The sequence below is a fragment of the Hippocampus comes genome, unplaced genomic scaffold (genome assembly GCF_001891065.2).
Source record: "Hippocampus comes isolate QL1 unplaced genomic scaffold, H_comes_QL1_v1.1 scaffold104, whole genome shotgun sequence".
NCBI classification, from domain to species: Eukaryota; Metazoa; Chordata; class Actinopteri; order Syngnathiformes; family Syngnathidae; genus Hippocampus; species Hippocampus comes.
Window position 1 is genome coordinate 5,114,704 of NW_017806072.1, and position 18,230 is coordinate 5,132,933.

Below are 18,230 nucleotides of genomic sequence, written 5' to 3' on the forward strand. Positions count from 1 at the left end.
ATGAGAAGGGGGACCCACGTTGCCTCTTCGGGCTGAGCCCGGCCGGGCCCCATGGGTGTAGGCCCGGCCACCAGGCGCTCGCCAACGAGCCCCGCCTCCAGGCCTGGCTCCAGAGGGGGGTCCCGGTGACCCGCGTCCGGGCAAAGGAAACTGAGATCCATTAATTGTACTCATCATAAGGGGTCTTTGAGCCGTGCTTTGTCTGGTCCCTCACCTAGAACCTGTTTGCCATGGGTGACCCTGCCAGGGGCATAAAGCCCCGGACAACTTAGCTCCTAGGATCATTGGGACACACAAACCCCTCCACCACGGTAAGGTGACGGCTCACGGAGGGGACACGAGTATGTATGCGTGCCAATGGCACATGTTGCCTGGTGTTTATGGATGAACCTCTGGCAGAAGTAACAAGATCAAATGTGAGACGTGTTGGGTTATATCAAAGAAATGCCACAAAAAATAGGACTGCACTTCCCAATGTGCATGTGTCCATAGACCCATCGCAAATTCAACGGAATGCAGCTATTTCAGTTCTACAAATGATTTGTTTTAAACTGGTGCTCACGCTTACCCTGGCTAATGGCTAATATTAGTCAACAAGCCTCTCCATCTCTGAGTCATCTCACTCCAAAAGCACAACAAGGGCTGTGGGTGATGTTTCCTTCTGGATACAAAGCAAAAGAAGAGTGCCAAAGCCATTGTTATACTGTCCATATATCATACAAGTGGAACACTGACCGTAAATAAAATAACGTTTTCATAATAACCTTCTGCAATATATTTGCTGTATGACTAAACTACAACAGCTGTGAAACGTCAAGCTCTGCGGAGGAACCTTTATTCAACTGCCAGTCACAATTCATGAAATATGCCAGGTGATGACATCCGTTGAACTTGCTTCAGTCATCTCTGAAAAAGAAGTTAAGTAGTGTCAGCAAGATGTCAGACGGTGTGTCTCCAATCTTTCTCTTGCATCTCAATAATCATTAACAAACAAACAGAGAACCGCGCTTCGATCACCAGTACCAGATTACAAACTGATCGGATAAGAAAGTGACGTCGCTAAAATTAAGAACGTCAAAGGCAAAAAAAAAAAAAAAACGCAGCCAGAGAGGACGACTTCCAAGTTATGCGTTGCAAAAATGTAAATCTGAGCATGGTAAAATATCTTAAAACAAGCATATGTGGTTAGTTATATATATATATTTTCTTTGTTCTGTTCCAAAGATAACAAGCAAGCATGTTGACTTTTGATATTTTTATGTCACTTTTATGTAACTGCTAAATTGCGTGATAATTTATATTCCATGCAATTTGTAGCACGCGGCTCGTTGCGTGGAAGTGTCACTATACTCAGGCAGCCTGCAGCTTTGCTGGGACATCAGACTATTTTTACTCTTCGGATACAATTTATTTATTTAATGCAGTGGAGTTGTGTAAATGTGAATTTCACACATGGGCGAACTGAACCGAGGGTTGCACAAACCGCACTCGTCTCCTCGTTCTGTGGGCAGATGGCCTCGTTTGACCTTTGCACTGAGGTAGAAGTGGCCTTATGCGGCGTTCAGTCAACACGTTGCGCTCCTCACAGCTCCTCTGAGCGAACCAAAGCACCGTCTTAGTATAAGGACCATCATTAATCTGAATGTGGAACATTGTCAGATATGTGACCCGCAAATTTTCCCCTATAAAAAAAAAAAATGCTCATTAGTTTGGCTCACAAATAGAATTGTTGCGTTCCAATGAATAATGTTCAGTAATCTCCTATCCTGCCTGTCTGCTAAGATTGTGAAGTCAGCGTTTACATCGCTTTATGTTGACAAAGTATCTGACTTCATGTATGTGTCAAATTATTGCAAATTGCTTCCAAACACCGTAAAAGCTAACTCCAGGCATTGGGAGCCCGACATTCTGAGAAACCCAGTGGCGAGCAACCTGGCCTGTTGTGGTTTTCTAGCTGCACAGCATAGCTCGACAATGTTTATATCCCTTGGCTTTTCAACACACAATAAAACAATCGCCAAGTAGCAATTTGCATGAGTTGTACATATTTTAATCTTTAACATACCAGAGTAATTATGCTGTTTTTCAAGGGTGGGAGAACGTATACGGCTTTGACATGACTTGTATCCGCAATGTGGCAATGAAGGAGCCTCTAGTTGACGTCGTGGACCCCAAACAGGTCGTGACCAACTCCTGCCTCGTCAAGGTATGTCAAATTTTCTTTTGCTCCCGTTGAAATGGCGTGCGGCTATCGGTTCTAATGAATTTTCAATTCATGAATCCTTTTTTTCTATTCAGCTGGTTAGGGTCACATAGGCAAGGTCTCATATTTAATTTCAGTGGTTTGAAAACAATTAGAAATGAGCTCGGAGTGGCTTTAATTGCTGCAAGCATATCAGCTTTGTGTTCAACCAAACAGGCACAGATTTTACACTAAGTACAATTGTGAGTAAATCAAGACAAGATCGTCATTATTGCAATGGCGTAGACATTTTGTGACATTTGTGTTTGTTGATGTGTGGTGGGATTTTTCTTTTGTAAAACATGCCCAGTGGCGCATCTAAAGTTGAAAAACACCGATTAGATGAGATAAAGCGAGCCAGAAGCCACAACAACAACTCCAGCTTGACAGAAATTATGAAGTGCAGTTTTGGAACAGAAAGAGGTCATGACCATTTTTTTTGCACTGAAGTGGAGCGATCACACGTGACAGTATCAAGTTCTGTCGGGCCAGGAGAATATAAAAACAAAATTCGAGGATCAAACCCTTGTGGCTGACTGTAACGGAGAAGTTTGAGTCAGACGGATGTTATTGCAATAATAAGAACAATAGATCTTATTTTTTGATTAACTTTGTATTTGGAGACAAATCTCATGTGCGCAGTACAGGCAACAGTGACCAGAATAGCAATAATTTCAAACAACAGATCAAATCAGCCAGGGAGAGCTTTTTGAAAAAGGAAAAATATTTTATCCGGTCTAATACAGTGATAATAGGTGTCAAATACAAAAGAACAGTGTGTGATGTGCCTCAAACATTTAACCTCTCGTTGCTGCATCTCAGCGGGATGCCTTGCATGTGACCTTTCTGCAAGTCATTTTGCTACAATTGATTCAACCCAATTTCATTCTGTCATGTGATGCGATTATTCCATCAGTGCTTTCTGCTTGCTTGCTCGCGTGCTAGTTGGCAGGCAACCCTTTTCTATCCTTTAAATAAACCAGCTTTTGATGCTAATTATGAAATATTACAGAGAGTTCGTAACGAGCCACAAGCACTGTGAAAATAACGAAAGGACAAAACAATGGTTCCAACAATAACACCCATCTTAAATACTATTTTAACCGAGTGAGCTCATTCTGATTATATGTCTGTGATGTTGTGCCAACAGATCATTACTTTATTATACTGCAGTTTGTAACGAGGATCACAAGTCAAATGGCACTAAAACTCCGGGCGTGTGGAGGGCCCAATCCCAGAGACTGGAGACAATTGGCAGATAGGCCGTGAAATGATCTGGGAATACAAATAAGAAGACTGGGTCAAAATCAGAAAATACTCAGGAAATACTCAAGATGGCTGGCTGCACACACTCATATTCGAGAGTATTAATTTGGTGATGTAGTGGAGCTCGGTACCGGCTTAACTATGCCACAGAGTGAGATTGTTTGCAACTGGTGCCAGCACCGCTAGTCTTTCCAATTCTGCACAATAAAACACTCATACACAGGGAAAAGAAACAGCGGGGCTCAAGGAGCAGGGTCAGGCAACCTGACAAAGTGAGAAAAAAATTGAAAATGACTGAAGAGTTGTCCTAAACTTTGAAATGTGGCCGCTGATATGCTGCTACTTATTAAAAACATCAGGAATCTTCAACAGCAATATTCCTCTGGTTTTATTGACAGTCACTAAAATTTATCACAGCACACATCATCCCGCACCAAAACCATTACAGGCTCGCAGTCAAAAAAGAACAATAGCAACAATCGGGAATTTCACACGTTAACTTGATGCTGGCATTAAACTTTTGGATGAACTGCAGTCCCCTCTAGAACTCTTATCAGTATTGCAAATAAACCGAATTTAAATCAACACACCGGATTTGGACTACGCACAAGTTTACACTGTTCAGCTTCCCAATCGGATGGTCAATAGATCACTGACCCTTCAAGATCACGACCTTTATTTTAAGGGATGAGTCAATACCAATACCAGGAATCATATCAGGACGATTACAGTATTTCAAAGTATCAAGGTATTGTGAAGGCTGCCGATACCAGTCACCGATAAGAATGGCACCCTCTTCTGGCCGTTCTACTTATCATGGCTGACAAAAGGTTTTTTTTCCGAACTACAACCATGTCACTCCTATCTGGCCATTAAGATGCAATTTCTGTCACTAAATGGATGGTTATAAGGTCCATATTAATGCTCAGAGTGCATTATTAATGTATTACTACCATTGAAAAAAATTGCTACCTCAATTCCTACATGAGAAAAACAGAATATTGTTGTTTTGTCCATTAATAAGGAGTATTTTTTTCCTGTTGAATGAAGGACACTCAATGTAGTGTTTGTCCTTGTGTATTATCCACAGTGCTCTACTCACCTTTTTCCACTTTTTTGTACTTGCATGTATCTATATTTTGTCATATGAATATTTTTCTTCTGGATGGTTCCATTTTCTTATCAATCAGTATCAATTCACTGTGTTTTTTCTTACTTTGAATAGGTAAAAAAATAAATAAATAAATAAAATTGATATTCATTGATATCGGCCAGCATGAAATACTTACACTTTGCGTCATGTTTAACACAGTTAACCCATTGAACCTGTATTATTTTGCACTTTCAATTCATTTTGAGCAAAGTTTTGAGGGCTTTTTGCGCTGATTCCAAATCTCCCCTCATTTCTTTTTTGCTTGCACATCAGGTTTTCATAATAATAATATAGTGATATATTTATACTGTATTGCTGTAATAATGTTTTAATATGGCAATATTTATGAACTAAGGTGGAAATTATTTCTGAAATGTCATAGCAATAAATTCCGTATGGTGAATCCGTATTGTGTGAGCTTTTATTGGTCTTATGAAAATGTCTCAGTGACCTGATGCGTTAAAAAACAAATAAAGGCGTTTTTAAAAATCACCATCACAAATACAATTAGGGACACAAAGTCGTCTCTGATAAAATTTGCTGTTGACCGGTGTTATCTGTCTTTGATTTAATCGAAATTGTATGTGTCAATAGTACGAGCAATTTTGATTACTTGGTGTCGATATCGACGAGCACTCAGGAGTTGAGTACTAGTGGTAGTGGTATCGGTCTGAAAAAAAAGTGGTCTTCAACATCCTTGCTCATTTGAAAAGGAAAATGCTCGTTCCCTTTGATCCTGAACAAGATAAGCATTGAAGAGAATGGATTGACATAAAGTTCATTTAAATGTCATTTATTGACATAAAAATCTTAATAGTGTAGTGGTATAATAGCTGAACAAATCTGTCTCTAACGACAATCTTTATCAGAGAAGGAGACCAGGTGACCCACGTACAAGCCTGCAACAATCGCATGGTTGGATATGAGGCTTTATGATGATTTACCTGTGAGCTTACTGTATAAGTGAGACATCCATCTCTTTCCGCTAACAGGAGGTGGACATTTACACAGTGAAGCCTGAAGACCTCTCTTTCACAACAGCATTCTGCCTGCAGATCCAGAGAAATGACTACATACATGCACTAGTCACCTATTTCAACATCGAATTCACCAAATGTCACAAAAAGACTGGTTTCTCCACTGGTAAGATGCCACAGCTATTTCATTTTGAATTGTTTTAAGTGCAATTGTTGAAAAGTCACATGAATGAATGTTGGCTAATTTATTGAACCTTTTTCCTAACAAATACAAAGGGAACGCCGCAGGGTAGATGGAATAAATGTGTGTGTGTGTGTGTGTGTGTGTGTGTGTGTGTGTGTGTGTGTGTGTGTGTGTGTGTGTGTGTGTGTGTGTGTGTGTGAGAGTGAGTGGGGAGGGGATCTCATCAGCAGTAGTCCAAACTACAATTGAATTCTGAGTCTCCAGACATTTTCGAATATTTGCTTTGTCTCCGTTCTCCATGGAGTTGATCTAATCTCTACAAGAACAGGGACACAATTGCACTGACCAGCCAGTTGCGCGATATGCAGTTATGATATCCCATTGAAGAGCTATGTTGAAAAGGTGTTTTTTGTTTTGGGTTTGTTTTGTTTTTTTTTGCAAAGGGACTTCAGACTGTTTTTACTGACCCTATCAAAGAGGGATTCCTTTAAGTATATGTGCCTCTTTTCAAGTTGCAGTTTGCACTACAGTATATGCAAGAGGGACAAACTGCTCTGCTATATTGGGACTGACCTCTAGTGGCGATAGGATAAATTGCATTTGTTAGAAATGGCAGTTGCGGTCATTTTATGATTACGTGTTCAAATAATACAGCAAAATCATCATCAATATAGCCATGTAATTGTAGCTCTCGTTCTCTAAAACGACTCCCTTATAGTTGGGAATTTTCCAATCCTAATCACTAAGCATATGCTGAAATAAATATCTCAACTTGGACAAAAACAGGAGTAGCCTGACCAGGGAGAAGCAGAGGGGAAAAAATTGCAAGCTCGTCTCCTAATTTACATGACAACAAGATCTGACCAAAAAAGGATTCATTTGGCAGTTCCTTTTATATAATACACTCAAAGAACTGTTTATACAGACAAGAAAAGATGTATTGCTGCCACAGCACAGCACAGCAGGCTGAACATTCTGACTCAAGTGCAGCTCATATTTTGAATGTCAGCTAAGCTATTGTCAATGACGGTCAGAGCACTCGAGCATGATCTTAATTGGTTTGTCAGTCAGATCCAAACAAAACACACACATGCACAGATAGGCGCACACACACATAAGAAAGAGGTTTCCTCCATTTAAAGCTGACATACTGTGTTCAAGAAGTGTTATTATTTGCCACTTTGGACCATTTCTTCACACCAAGACAATCACAAAGCCTACTGGTTCTGCTTATTGCAGACTTTAGATTTTGTAGAACCTCGACAAGAAATTTGTATCACTCCTTATTTTTTGCCAAGGAAGGAGCATGTGTTTTTCCTTCAGAACTATAGAGGCATAATTCCTCATCAGTTGATCAATCATAGCTCGGGCTTGATGCCTTGACTTTCATTCAGCCATCATCCATTCACCTATTTTATATTCTCATTTGGATCATGAGGAATCTTCAACATATCACATCTGATTTTGTGTGTGTGTGTGTGTGTGTGTCCCCTAGCTCCGAATGCTGCATACACCCACTGGAAGCAGACCGTGTTCTACCTGGAGGACTACTTAACTGTGCGAAGAGGAGAGGAAATCACTGGCAGCATTGCAATGAAGCCAAATGACAAAAATATTGTACGTGTTACACAAAGCTTCTCTCATAGTCCCGGATGTGGAGATAGCCGGATGTCCATAACTATCAATACGTCACATTGATCGGGATTAATGAACGTCTGACTCACCCAACGAGCTGCCTGTCCACAGTAAACTCTTTTTTGTATGGTGATGACTGACGTGTAAACTCTTTTTTTGTATGGTGACTACTGACGAGCCAAGTCGGCACCAGTAGCAATGCAGACAACTGTTGACCTTGTTCTCCTCTGTGTTGAACAAACGAGGATTCTATACTCCTCATCTTTATACTTGGTAACTTTTGACAAGACTTCATCATACAATTGTCGAGTTTCCAAAAATCTTCTTATGAATATAGAAAATGAGTCACATAAACAGTTAGGGATGTCATATAAGCACTCTTGTCAATATAGAGATTATCTTACCGCTGATTTAAACAAAATGTTCAAAGTATTTGGTCACCGATTGCAAATCAAGCATGCAAATCAACATGAAAACATGTCTCAAAAAATTCCAAAGTATTTTGTAAATACAGTATAGAAGCCAGAATAAACTTGAGGTTGTCATAACATTCGTAACATGAAAAAAAGCCCATTCATAAAGAAATATCAAACCAGACACATGAGATAACATTACTGCCAGCGTTTTGGGAGTGGGAAATCCTGTACATCTGGACTGTAGTTTTCCAGTAACCAGTATGTAGACCATGATTGTGTTTATACCCATGGCGTCAAAGTTGAAGTTACGCTCAGCTCTGAAACGTCGTCCAGTCTCGCTGATCATGTCATTGGCTGAGAAAGTCGAAAGGGTGGTCATTATGTGAATTCGCTCCACAATTTTGTAACGTTAGAGTAAAAGTGCAGAACGTCTATCTCACATGCACGTTTTCAGAAAAAGGCACATCGCTAACGGTTACTTGGCCATTTTAAAAATATTAAAATATTTGGATAGAAACAATAACTCTTGGAATGGTAATTTCACTGTTATGTGACTTAATTTAAAATGTGATCTGATCACTACTTCACATTTTCCCCTCCAGTATTCTCACTTGAAATGTTTGACAAACTTTTTTTTTTTGTCTGTGCCCGCAGCGGGACTTGGACTTCACCTTTGAACTGGATTTCAAAGGACAACTGTGTGAGGCAGCGATAGTCCACGACTACAAGATGCGCTAGGTTTTGCAGGAAACTGGGATTAAATACACTTGCGAGGAGCAGAGGAAGACAAAAAAAAAAAATTCCATTCCAAAAAAAACCCTCCCTGGACAAATAAGTCCAGGGAGGGTTTTTTTTTGGAATGGAATGAAGATGGAAGAACGGGGCAGAGTACAGAGGTGGCCCCACTAACAACTTGCTATGGATGTTGTCAGTCAAGAAGCCATGGGCGCAGACTGTTAAACAACTTTGAATGTAATGGTGGGTGCGGGGTTGGGGGCGGGGGGGTTGTTTTTGCTCTAACTTGTTCAGAGTTAGATTCTCGCTGTACATGTTGGTGAAATGGGAGTGATGTACCTGTGTCATTTGTTTTTCAGCATAATTCGGACCTCATTGCGTAGGAGTATCTGTCCAATGACTGTGTTGTCCATTTTGTTTGTTCGACATCTTAATTTGGTTGGGTTTGACCCTTTGCGGCTGTCAGATAAACCATTTAAGTTTGTAGTTGTGTCATGTAAGGCTCAGAAATGGTCAAACTATTCATCTGAGCACAACAGCCAAGGACAAACCTGCTGCAGGAAGTTTACTAGATGTGTGTGTGTGTGTGTGTGAGTCATGTGAAAGGTAAGGTGTTAAATTGTGAGTGTACAGTGCTGATACCTTGCGTGATGGACAGTGTCAAAGGTGACACCTTTGCCCAACTCCATACTATTGTTCCCCATATCATCAGTTGAACAGGCAGTTTTGGTATTGTTTGACATGCTACTTCAATAACGGCAAGTGTAGAATACAATGTGATCCAGCACAAGAGCTGTATTAAAATATATATAGATATATTCTTCACAAAATCAGTATGATGCTGTGTATTTCTACACCGCTGGAAACAATAATAAACATAAATCACAATTAAAAGTGAGCATTAAGATCTTTGTAAAGGTCTTTCTTTAATATCGCTCTTGTACCGGATCCCCTAACCAAGTGGCTGATGAGTCTTTGTCCTCCCTTAATGCCTTGACCAAGTTCCCAAGTGTTCCTGATTCTATTTCTCAATGCTGCATTTACATTAGTTCATTTATTAGGGTGCACTTAAGTTAGCCATGTCAAATCTTTTAGGGTTATACTGGTTTTACCCCCCAAAAATGTGAACCTGGCAATTATCACACAATCTATCAAATTGTCCACATGAGGCCTGCAACAATAGGCTGTAAACTTTGCTTTGTAGTTAATCAGTAAGATAAACAAGAGTATCTTGTTACTCTGAAGAGGTTTTCCTTTTGAAAGCCTTAAGAGGCTTGATTAATATAAAATACACAATTAAAAAAAAATACTAAGATTGATCAATTAGCTAATTTCTGAAAATGAACAGCTCCTTATTGCACAGCTGACTGCTACAAATTGTTAATGTTCAAAGCAATTTTCAGGATAACTTACTGGGAACTCTTGGGAGTCTCCAATCATCCCAAAAAAATGTGTTATACAGTATTAAACAAAATGCAGAACTATAATAAACTAGCATGTTTTTATGCATCTTCTATTGATTGACTTATTTATATTCAGTTCAAATATGATGTTTCATATGTTTTTATGAGGTCTGAAAAATGGAATAAACTGCAATGTGTAAAATCATCCACTGTCTGGTTCTGTGAAAAACCACCACCTTATATGAACAACACCCAATTGTTTATTTTTTGTACACTAATTAAATAGCTCGGTGTATACATTAAAGTGAAGTGCAAGACATTGGGGGTAGTGAACCACGATTAATTAGTGAGTCATTTAGAATAACAATACAATCGTAGAGCTGAATTCCAAAATCACATGCAAACTATTTAACATACTTGGTTTTACATTGAAGAATGAGGGGTATAATGTATAAAATACGTGTCAAGTAGATGAGGTGCATCTGATGAAAATGCATGCTTTCTTCACAATCAAATAAATTTGATTGTCTCCAAAAAGTCAATGATTGCAACTACCCAACAAAATGCTTTACAGAATAGACACTAAACTACGTGAGCTGGAGACCAAAAAAAACTAAAACAAAATGGAGACAGAAACAACATAAGCAGCAAATACTCGATTTTCCCATGACAACATTCAGGTGAACCCTATGAACAACAGTCCCGAGACACCAGTAACTTAAAAACACACACACTAGTGACCTCAAGACAGCTCAGTACTAATTCACATTTTTTCAAATATTTATATTATGCTGTAATACAAAAGGGAATTGCGTGAAAAATCACTCTGCATCTACATACATATATAATTAAAATCCTGTCTGCATGAGAAAGGCAACTTTTAAAAGGTTTTGATTTAACTGTGTCTTCCTTTGATATAATATGCCTGGGAACATTTTTGGTGTGCCCCCACAAGACAGTTTTGTTGACATTTAGAATAATTAGGGCAAGCTTGCAAACATGCGTACAGTATTGTGTGTGTTATCTGTTAACAGCAGGATTTTTTCTTCTCCGTTGAGCTGCCGACCAACTGGACAGTCTTCTCTTTTTCTCGGTCCTCTTGCTCTTTCAAGGTTCTGAGACACAACGTGACGAAAAACAAGTCAGAAACTCTCCAGAACAAGCGGATGGGATCGAAGCACAACTGCTTTATTTGTGCTGTCCGTCTCATATCTGTTTCAAGCGTGATGTGCTGTTATTTATCTCTGGGACTACTTACAATCTCATTGTTTTATCACATAATGTTTTTTGAGTGCTTCCAGCAGCGTGGAGTAAATGGAGTGGGAACAAAAAATATTCAAAGTGGGTACTTAATGTAAACGATGATGACTACTGATGGTAACACTGGTGAAGCTTGACGATGGTTGGCTGGGCAAATTGTGTAAGTCTGAAGGAAAGAGGATCAATCTCATTTAGACAAAATATTGTCTCAACCAATTGCAAAATGAAGCAGAACTTTTCACTCAAAGTCAGCATTCCCTCTTAAAAAAGAAAAAAATCCCACTTCATTTAATACTTTGGAAATAGATTTTGGCGTTTTATTTATTTATTTTTTGGGGGTGACAAAAGCAAAGGACTCTTACCGAGCCAGATGAAGCATGGCCTCCATCACATTATACCCTGAACATGCACTGCACTCAAAGAAAGTCATCTGACGTTCCTTAAAAAAAAAACATGTTTTTCTAAATGTCACTGACAGATACAATACAACTTTAGTTGGTAAGAGATGTGGCACAACAGAGGACAGTTTTACTCTTGGAAAGATAAGACGTACCTTGGCCAGCCTCATGCCCATTGATTTCTGCACTTGTCTCGCAATTTCTAAGTCAGTTTTGTTTCCCAACAGCATTAAAGTTATATCTTCACCTGAGCCCTCCTATGACAAGAGAAGGGAATGGAGACCGACAATCAGGACTAAATATATACAAGGTGGGCCATAAGTAGGCTTACATTTCACAGGACTAAAACATGTTATTACATTAACACCTCGTAATTAATATGAACATTTTAATATTAACACGACCTGCCATGCTAGTTTTGGCCCAACTTGTATATTGTGGCTATTAGATGACAGGGAAAAATGCACAAATATTCCATTTTACCATGACACTTGTCAGCCACTGTCTGACAGCTGTGAAGCTCTGCTCAACTGTTATGTCATACATCACAACCACACCATCAGCTTTGCGGAAAAACTGCTTGGTGATGCTTCGATACCTAAAAAGAGAGGAAAAAGTCAATTAAAAAAGTAGAGCGTGAAAGAAAGAAAAAAAAAAAGCTCATTAAGTCGTGAAACTTTGAAAGCAGCTCCACAATCACAAAATAACAAGCCTTTGATTGAAAATACATTTTCCTTTTGATTAAAAACGCAGTGCGCTTTCAACGCCAAAACATGACAATTCAATTATATGTGAGAAAAAGCAGCTGAATTACCTTTCCTGTCCTGCTGTATCCCAGACCTGCAGCGCCACCTGGCTGTTGTCTACCAGTATTGTCTTCACACTGTAGTCAATACCTGCAAACACAGTTTCCGCATTACATTTGCTGCACTTGTAACTTCATGATCGACAAGACCACCTAATACCAAGTCAACGGCAAAGCTAAGCTAACTTATCAAGAACTACAAAAAATGAGATGAATATATCAACCAGCATGTACACAGAAATATGATCCAAAACAAAATCTTAAAACACTTTTTTTCAGAACTATACACCCACGCATTTTCTACACTGCATGTCCTGTTACGGTCGCGGGTGAACTGGAGACTATTGCGTACACCCTGGACTGGTCACCTGTCAATCACAGGGCACGTATAGAGAAACAAACAACCATTCACACTTACATTCATACCTCTGGATAATTTGGAGCAGTGACTCTCAAGTGTGGTACTACAACCAACAATGGTACGGAGGCTCCCTCCAGTGGTACACAAATGAAACACTGACTTCACACTAAACGTGCATAACATTGCAGTGACTTACAAGAATATGGCATAACCTTTTCAGGAATTTATTTTGGTGTAGACATTTGACAAAAGAAGATAAATCCCAACAAACGCATTTGATTTTTGCACGTTATTAGATAATGTCCTACACACCTTTATAATTTGAAACATGTATGGACTGACATAGCTCGAGGACTCATACCAACAGTGGCAGAAGTGTCAAGGTTGAAACAGTCATCACAAAAGCGTCGAAGGAGGGAGGTCTTGCCGACATTGGAGTTCCCCACCAGAACGATTTTAAAGAGACGGTCGGGCAGTGACGGACTTCTTTCCTCCTACACATTCAGAAGCAATAAATAAAGTTGTGGGTTTGCGGACTCCCTCACTGAAAAAAAAGGGAGGAAATAGTACAAAGTACAAAGATGCCGATAGGCTCACATTTATGCTGGTCTCCTTCCCAACGGGTTGCCCCCTTGGAGACATGGGAGTTTGACTTATTTCTCCGGCTCCCTGTGACGGCTTCGGCTGAGCATGGTAAATATCGCTCATCTCCAAGTCGATATTCTCTTCATGGTCTGACACATCCTCGCCTTCAATAAACGGCTGTAGAGGGATTTGAGCCTGAGTGCCATTTTGGAGCAAATGTGGGAGGTGGTCCTCCTCGATCGAGATGATCCTCTGTAAGTAACCTCTGGTCACCTCTGGACCACACGGGCAGCTTGACACATTGGCTGGATTTTGCCTTACATCCTCTTCCTCCTCCTCACTGGATGTACGTTTTCAAGACAGCCATAGATTATATGAAAGCAGACTGTTTAATTTGTTCTTGACAAAATATACGATGAAAAAGTGCACGCGTAGTGAAACCCCCTCAGTCAAACACCAGAAAGTGGTCCAATTTGGACTTCAACCGACATTTTCGAGAACACGCACACAATGCACAAACACAACATAGGAAAGCATTTGGCTTCTCAATACAATATGACAGATACCGTTGAAAATTAATGACTGTATGTATGAAAATCATTTTACCAAGAAGCGTCCATGTTAATCATACAGTCGCCAAAACGGTACTTACATATGAACCGCAAAGGTCAAGCTGTGTTATACCGCTTACCAATTTACACTTACTGTATTCAATCCAGCAATATTTATAAAAGACCACCAGGTGACATTCTGACCGGCATCCTCAAAGCCTTAAAGATTTACTTTATATGAGTTTTATTTCAAATTAGTGAACTTATCTTGACACCATTTATAATGATTATGAATATAAAAATGCCTTGACTGTTAAAGATGTTACACTTGTCACATTTTTAGGCAGGAAGAATGATTAATCTTTTTTTCCCCCAACAAGTCGATCATGTGTTAAGGAAATGATCTGTGTTTGACCTTGGAGGTTCCTCTCCACATACTTGATGATTTTAGTTTTTTACCTTTTGGGGAAGTGATTGTGACCCCCAGCATTATAAAGGGGACCCGGCTGTAATCCTGTCGTCTTACAATTTGTTGGTTTCTGTAATGCCAAACATGTAAATGAACACATTCATTATTTTTCTTGATCTTTTTAACTTTGAGAGGCATGCAGTAAAGAAACCTGACATACAACAATCAATAAAGTCGGCTTTCATGCATCTCACAAACCTGAATGAAAATGTCTTTTTCATCTCGTAGATGTTTGTTCAATTCCCTGAAAGAAAGAAAATATCAGAGACAGTTAAATATTTGCCATCAGACTGATCATTTGTAATCCGTGATTAAAAAGAAGCCTACGCATTCAGATGCCAATTCACGAAAACCGAGCCAAAATGTGTTGGCGGTAAAACAACACATCAGTGGAATAAAAGTTTGTCAAGTGAATCACTGACTCAGCAACAGTGAATTTGACAAATAATTCTAAATATCGTAATCAATTAACTTGTATGCGAGCGAAAACTTTGAAAGTGTTGCAGCTTTTAGAGTTGATGTAAACAGCGTTGCAAATATCCACACCTCATCAAGTCCAGTTGTTTGAGAAGGCTTGCTCGCTCACGCTGGAGTCCCTCTGTCAGTCTGTATATTTCGCTATTACAAACAACAGCACATGCATTATTGGTGTTGTTATTGAGAAAACTGTGTCATCTGTCTTTTGTGCAAGTGTAAAAAGCAGGGTAAACCAGCAGGTGACCAGTCCAAGGTTTACGCAATAGTCTCTAGTTCACAAAAGGCGTAAAAATGCTGAAATTAAAGGGCTGGGGTCTTGTTACTCACATCTCCTTCTCCTCATTGAGTCGCGTGGACTGCTCGTGGAGCAGACTCAGTTGCTCCTGTGCCAAGAGCAGCTCTTGACTCGTGTGTTGCAGTTCCTCCGCTAATTCATCATTTGTCTTCTTCAGCTTCACGTTCTCCACCTTGGTCACATGCTGCTCACTGTGAAGCTCCTGACACTGATCTTCCAACTGCCAACGGGCCAGCGGTGGCAAAACATTATAGTTGGATGTGCCGTGATTTGGGGTGTATCATTCAAAAACCCACGGCATCACTGACCACGTGAATATATTGGCAATAGAATGATATAGTGTTCGTAAATATAAAAGCTCTCTAGTTCCTCACGCTAGTTCCCCTTCCGAAAGTACCCAACGCAGAAGAGAAGCTCCAAATCATTGATGGCTTAGTGAGACAATGCAAGCTACTCAATCAATATCATCATCATCATCATTGTCATCATTCTTCTGAATTCTTCTTAGTCTCGCCTCAGGGGGACACCCTGAACCGGTTGCCAGCCAATCGCAGGGCACACAGAGACGAACAACCATCCGCCCTCACACTCACACCGAGGGACAATTTGGAGTGTTCAATCAGCCGTTTTTGGAATGTGGGAGGAAACCGGAGTACCCGGAGACAATCCACACAAGCACGGGGAGAACATGCAAACTCCACACAGGAAAGCCAGAGCCGGATCGAACCCACGACCTCTGCACTGGGAGGTCGACGCGCTAACCACTAGTCCAATAAAGGCATTCGTCTTTAAAGATGTGAAAAATTGTGCAAAATTAAGTGTGACTCTTCAACTCTTCACTCACCCTCCTCTGCTTCTGAAAGAGCTGCTCTAACTCTTTCTCCTTGCTGGTCAGCTTTCTTTCAAGGTCTTGACTGCGAGACACAAACCTCTTATAGTCCTTGAGTGGTGCGAGACGGAGTTACAAGCACAACAGATGAATGAGAGGCATTGTTTGATGATGGTATTTCAATGTCATTGTATTTTATTTCAATTGAATTTGATTGTATTTATCTAAAAATAACAACACTTTTTTTTTTTTTTTTTACCTGCAGCACAATCCGTTCTCTTTCATTCTTTATTTGCTGCTCCATTTCCTCATAAAGGCGATGGATCTCATCATCGTGTGTAGCTGCTTTTCTATAGGACACACAGAGTGAGTACTGCTCCGTTTGCAGCGCAAATAAAGTTAGTTCAATGATTTTCACATAAAAGCGGTTTTATGCAGAAGGGACTTTTTTTTTTGTGAAAAAAATGCTGTTTGTGTTATAATAAAAGCCTCAATTATAGAATGTAGAGAAATAAGATATCCCCTGACCGTTTCAGAGCGCTCTCCATCTCCCTTTTTTCCTGGTTAGCCAAAATTATCTGGGACGTCACCCTTGCCAAGAAGTCCTCAAAATTGGATAAAAGGTGTGGCTCATCTCGCCGTAGCTGGGCCCACAAGCTGCGTACTTCTGCAGGACTTATGACACACAAGGTTACAAGTCAAAGTGCATTAAAGAGCAGGTGCACCACTGCTGGGATAGACATGTACAGTATATTACTGATGCAAGACATGGAGAAAACTACGCGTTAATCCGATGCCATAATTTACACCGAAGCAACTCGGACAGACTACAGCGGCCTAGTAAATTGAGAGATAAGGCTACGATGAAAAACTGGAACAAATCACATTTATGAACTATTCTTTGGGCATCATTCACAATTAATTATATGGAAATGTGACTGGAAATTGGTATATGGACTGAGACAGAGCAAAAATAAGTGAAACAATATGAAAATTCCTCAGAAGTATAAAGTTCAGTGGCAAATTTCTGCAAGGCTGTGTTTTTCTTTTTCCTTATCGTAGTAAATGTCAAATGTCTGGTCGGGATCAATAAAGGTTAGTGCCGCCCAAAAGAACGTGAGCTGAAATGTCATGTCTCATATCTCTGACTTCAGACCCGGCCGGCAAGATGTGCATTCAACTGCTTCATGAAAATGTTTTCTGAGTTAGCTGGGAAAAGTTGTGAAAACTCAGTTGAATAGCGTGTCGTCCCAATCTGGATCACAGTACATTAGACGGTATATAATATAGTCAATTTCAAAACAGACAGCTTAAGTAATTACCACTAACAAAAACAACACTGGAGTTTTGAAACAGAAAAGAGATTTCATTTAGGATTTCGTTTTGGTAAGAGCTCACCAATGTAATTCTCGAACCCGGCAGAGTACTGGAAACGAGTCCTGTTAGGAATGTAAAATTGTTCTTGATTGTTACAGGACGGTAACTATCTTCCTACATTTTATGAACAACATGTTGGAAGAGGTAATACGCATGTCATCGCTTTCATACAGAACGGAAACATTGAATTCGTTCTGCACAGCTAACCACGGTCTCAACTTCAGGACTTCTCTTTAGGCCATCCAAGGTGCAGTGGCGGACCCTGAGGGCCAGCAAGGCCTTCTCTGCTGGCCTAAACATTCTCAGAAAAGTAAATTTACTTTTATGTATTTTATGTTATTTTATAATTTATGTTATTTTATTTTCATAAATATGTAAACAAAATTATTCTCTGTATTCTTTACGTTGTATTATTTCCACTTAGTTGAGTGGCTTTCAATGTTATTTTAAATAAGATTGAAAGCCACTCGATAAATAACTTATTTATTATGGTCGAGTTTTTAACCAATCATATTTCAGCTAGCTATATTGCCAGGTAAATTAAATTTGCTCGGGGCCTTCAGATTAAACAGAGCAGGCCCCTGTGCGCTGTAAGTGAACGGGCACAGTCAGGTTTCAATAGCCCATCAGATCACGAGTCTAGACTCGTGATCTGTATCCTGTATCCTGACTTGTTCTCGCTGCATACTAGGGCTAGCGAGAAGGCCTTACGTCGAGACTGGCCGTGAGCATTCGGTGATTGGATTAGCGCCTTTTCTGTTTCCTGAGAATTGTATCCTGACTTGTTCAATAAAGATTTAAAAAAAAAAAAA

At 39.8% G+C, this 18,230-nt stretch overlaps 2 protein-coding genes across 4 annotated transcripts in view; one reads left to right on the forward strand and one right to left on the reverse strand.

Annotated features, from left to right (window-relative positions):
- Positions 1-8,652, forward strand: part of LOC109530463 (protein arginine N-methyltransferase 8-B) — a 24,040-nt gene extending 15,388 nt beyond the window's left edge. For all 3 annotated transcript variants that reach the window (XM_019894226.1, XM_019894224.1, XM_019894225.1), the window contains exons 7-10: positions 2,091-2,206; positions 5,654-5,804; positions 7,318-7,439; positions 8,528-8,652. In XM_019894226.1, coding sequence (XP_019749785.1) covers positions 2,091-2,206; positions 5,654-5,804; positions 7,318-7,439; positions 8,528-8,611 — 473 coding nt within the window. In that variant the 3' untranslated portion in view covers positions 8,612-8,652. The remainder of the gene's footprint in view (positions 1-2,090; positions 2,207-5,653; positions 5,805-7,317; positions 7,440-8,527) is intronic.
- Positions 8,653-10,251: 1,599 nt separating this feature from the next.
- Positions 10,252-18,230, reverse strand: part of cracr2aa (calcium release activated channel regulator 2Aa) — a 15,707-nt gene continuing 7,728 nt past the window's right edge. Inside the window, exons 5-18 of the mRNA XM_019894223.1 lie at positions 16,570-16,716; positions 16,301-16,391; positions 16,057-16,152; positions 15,245-15,432; positions 14,987-15,058; positions 14,639-14,684; positions 14,431-14,510; positions 13,433-13,760; positions 13,197-13,329; positions 12,484-12,565; positions 12,153-12,267; positions 11,825-11,926; positions 11,634-11,710; positions 10,252-11,126 (exon numbers count right to left, since the gene is read on the reverse strand). Coding sequence (XP_019749782.1) covers positions 11,039-11,126; positions 11,634-11,710; positions 11,825-11,926; positions 12,153-12,267; positions 12,484-12,565; positions 13,197-13,329; positions 13,433-13,760; positions 14,431-14,510; positions 14,639-14,684; positions 14,987-15,058; positions 15,245-15,432; positions 16,057-16,152; positions 16,301-16,391; positions 16,570-16,716 — 1,645 coding nt within the window. The 3' untranslated portion in view covers positions 10,252-11,038. The remainder of the gene's footprint in view (positions 11,127-11,633; positions 11,711-11,824; positions 11,927-12,152; positions 12,268-12,483; positions 12,566-13,196; positions 13,330-13,432; positions 13,761-14,430; positions 14,511-14,638; positions 14,685-14,986; positions 15,059-15,244; positions 15,433-16,056; positions 16,153-16,300; positions 16,392-16,569; positions 16,717-18,230) is intronic.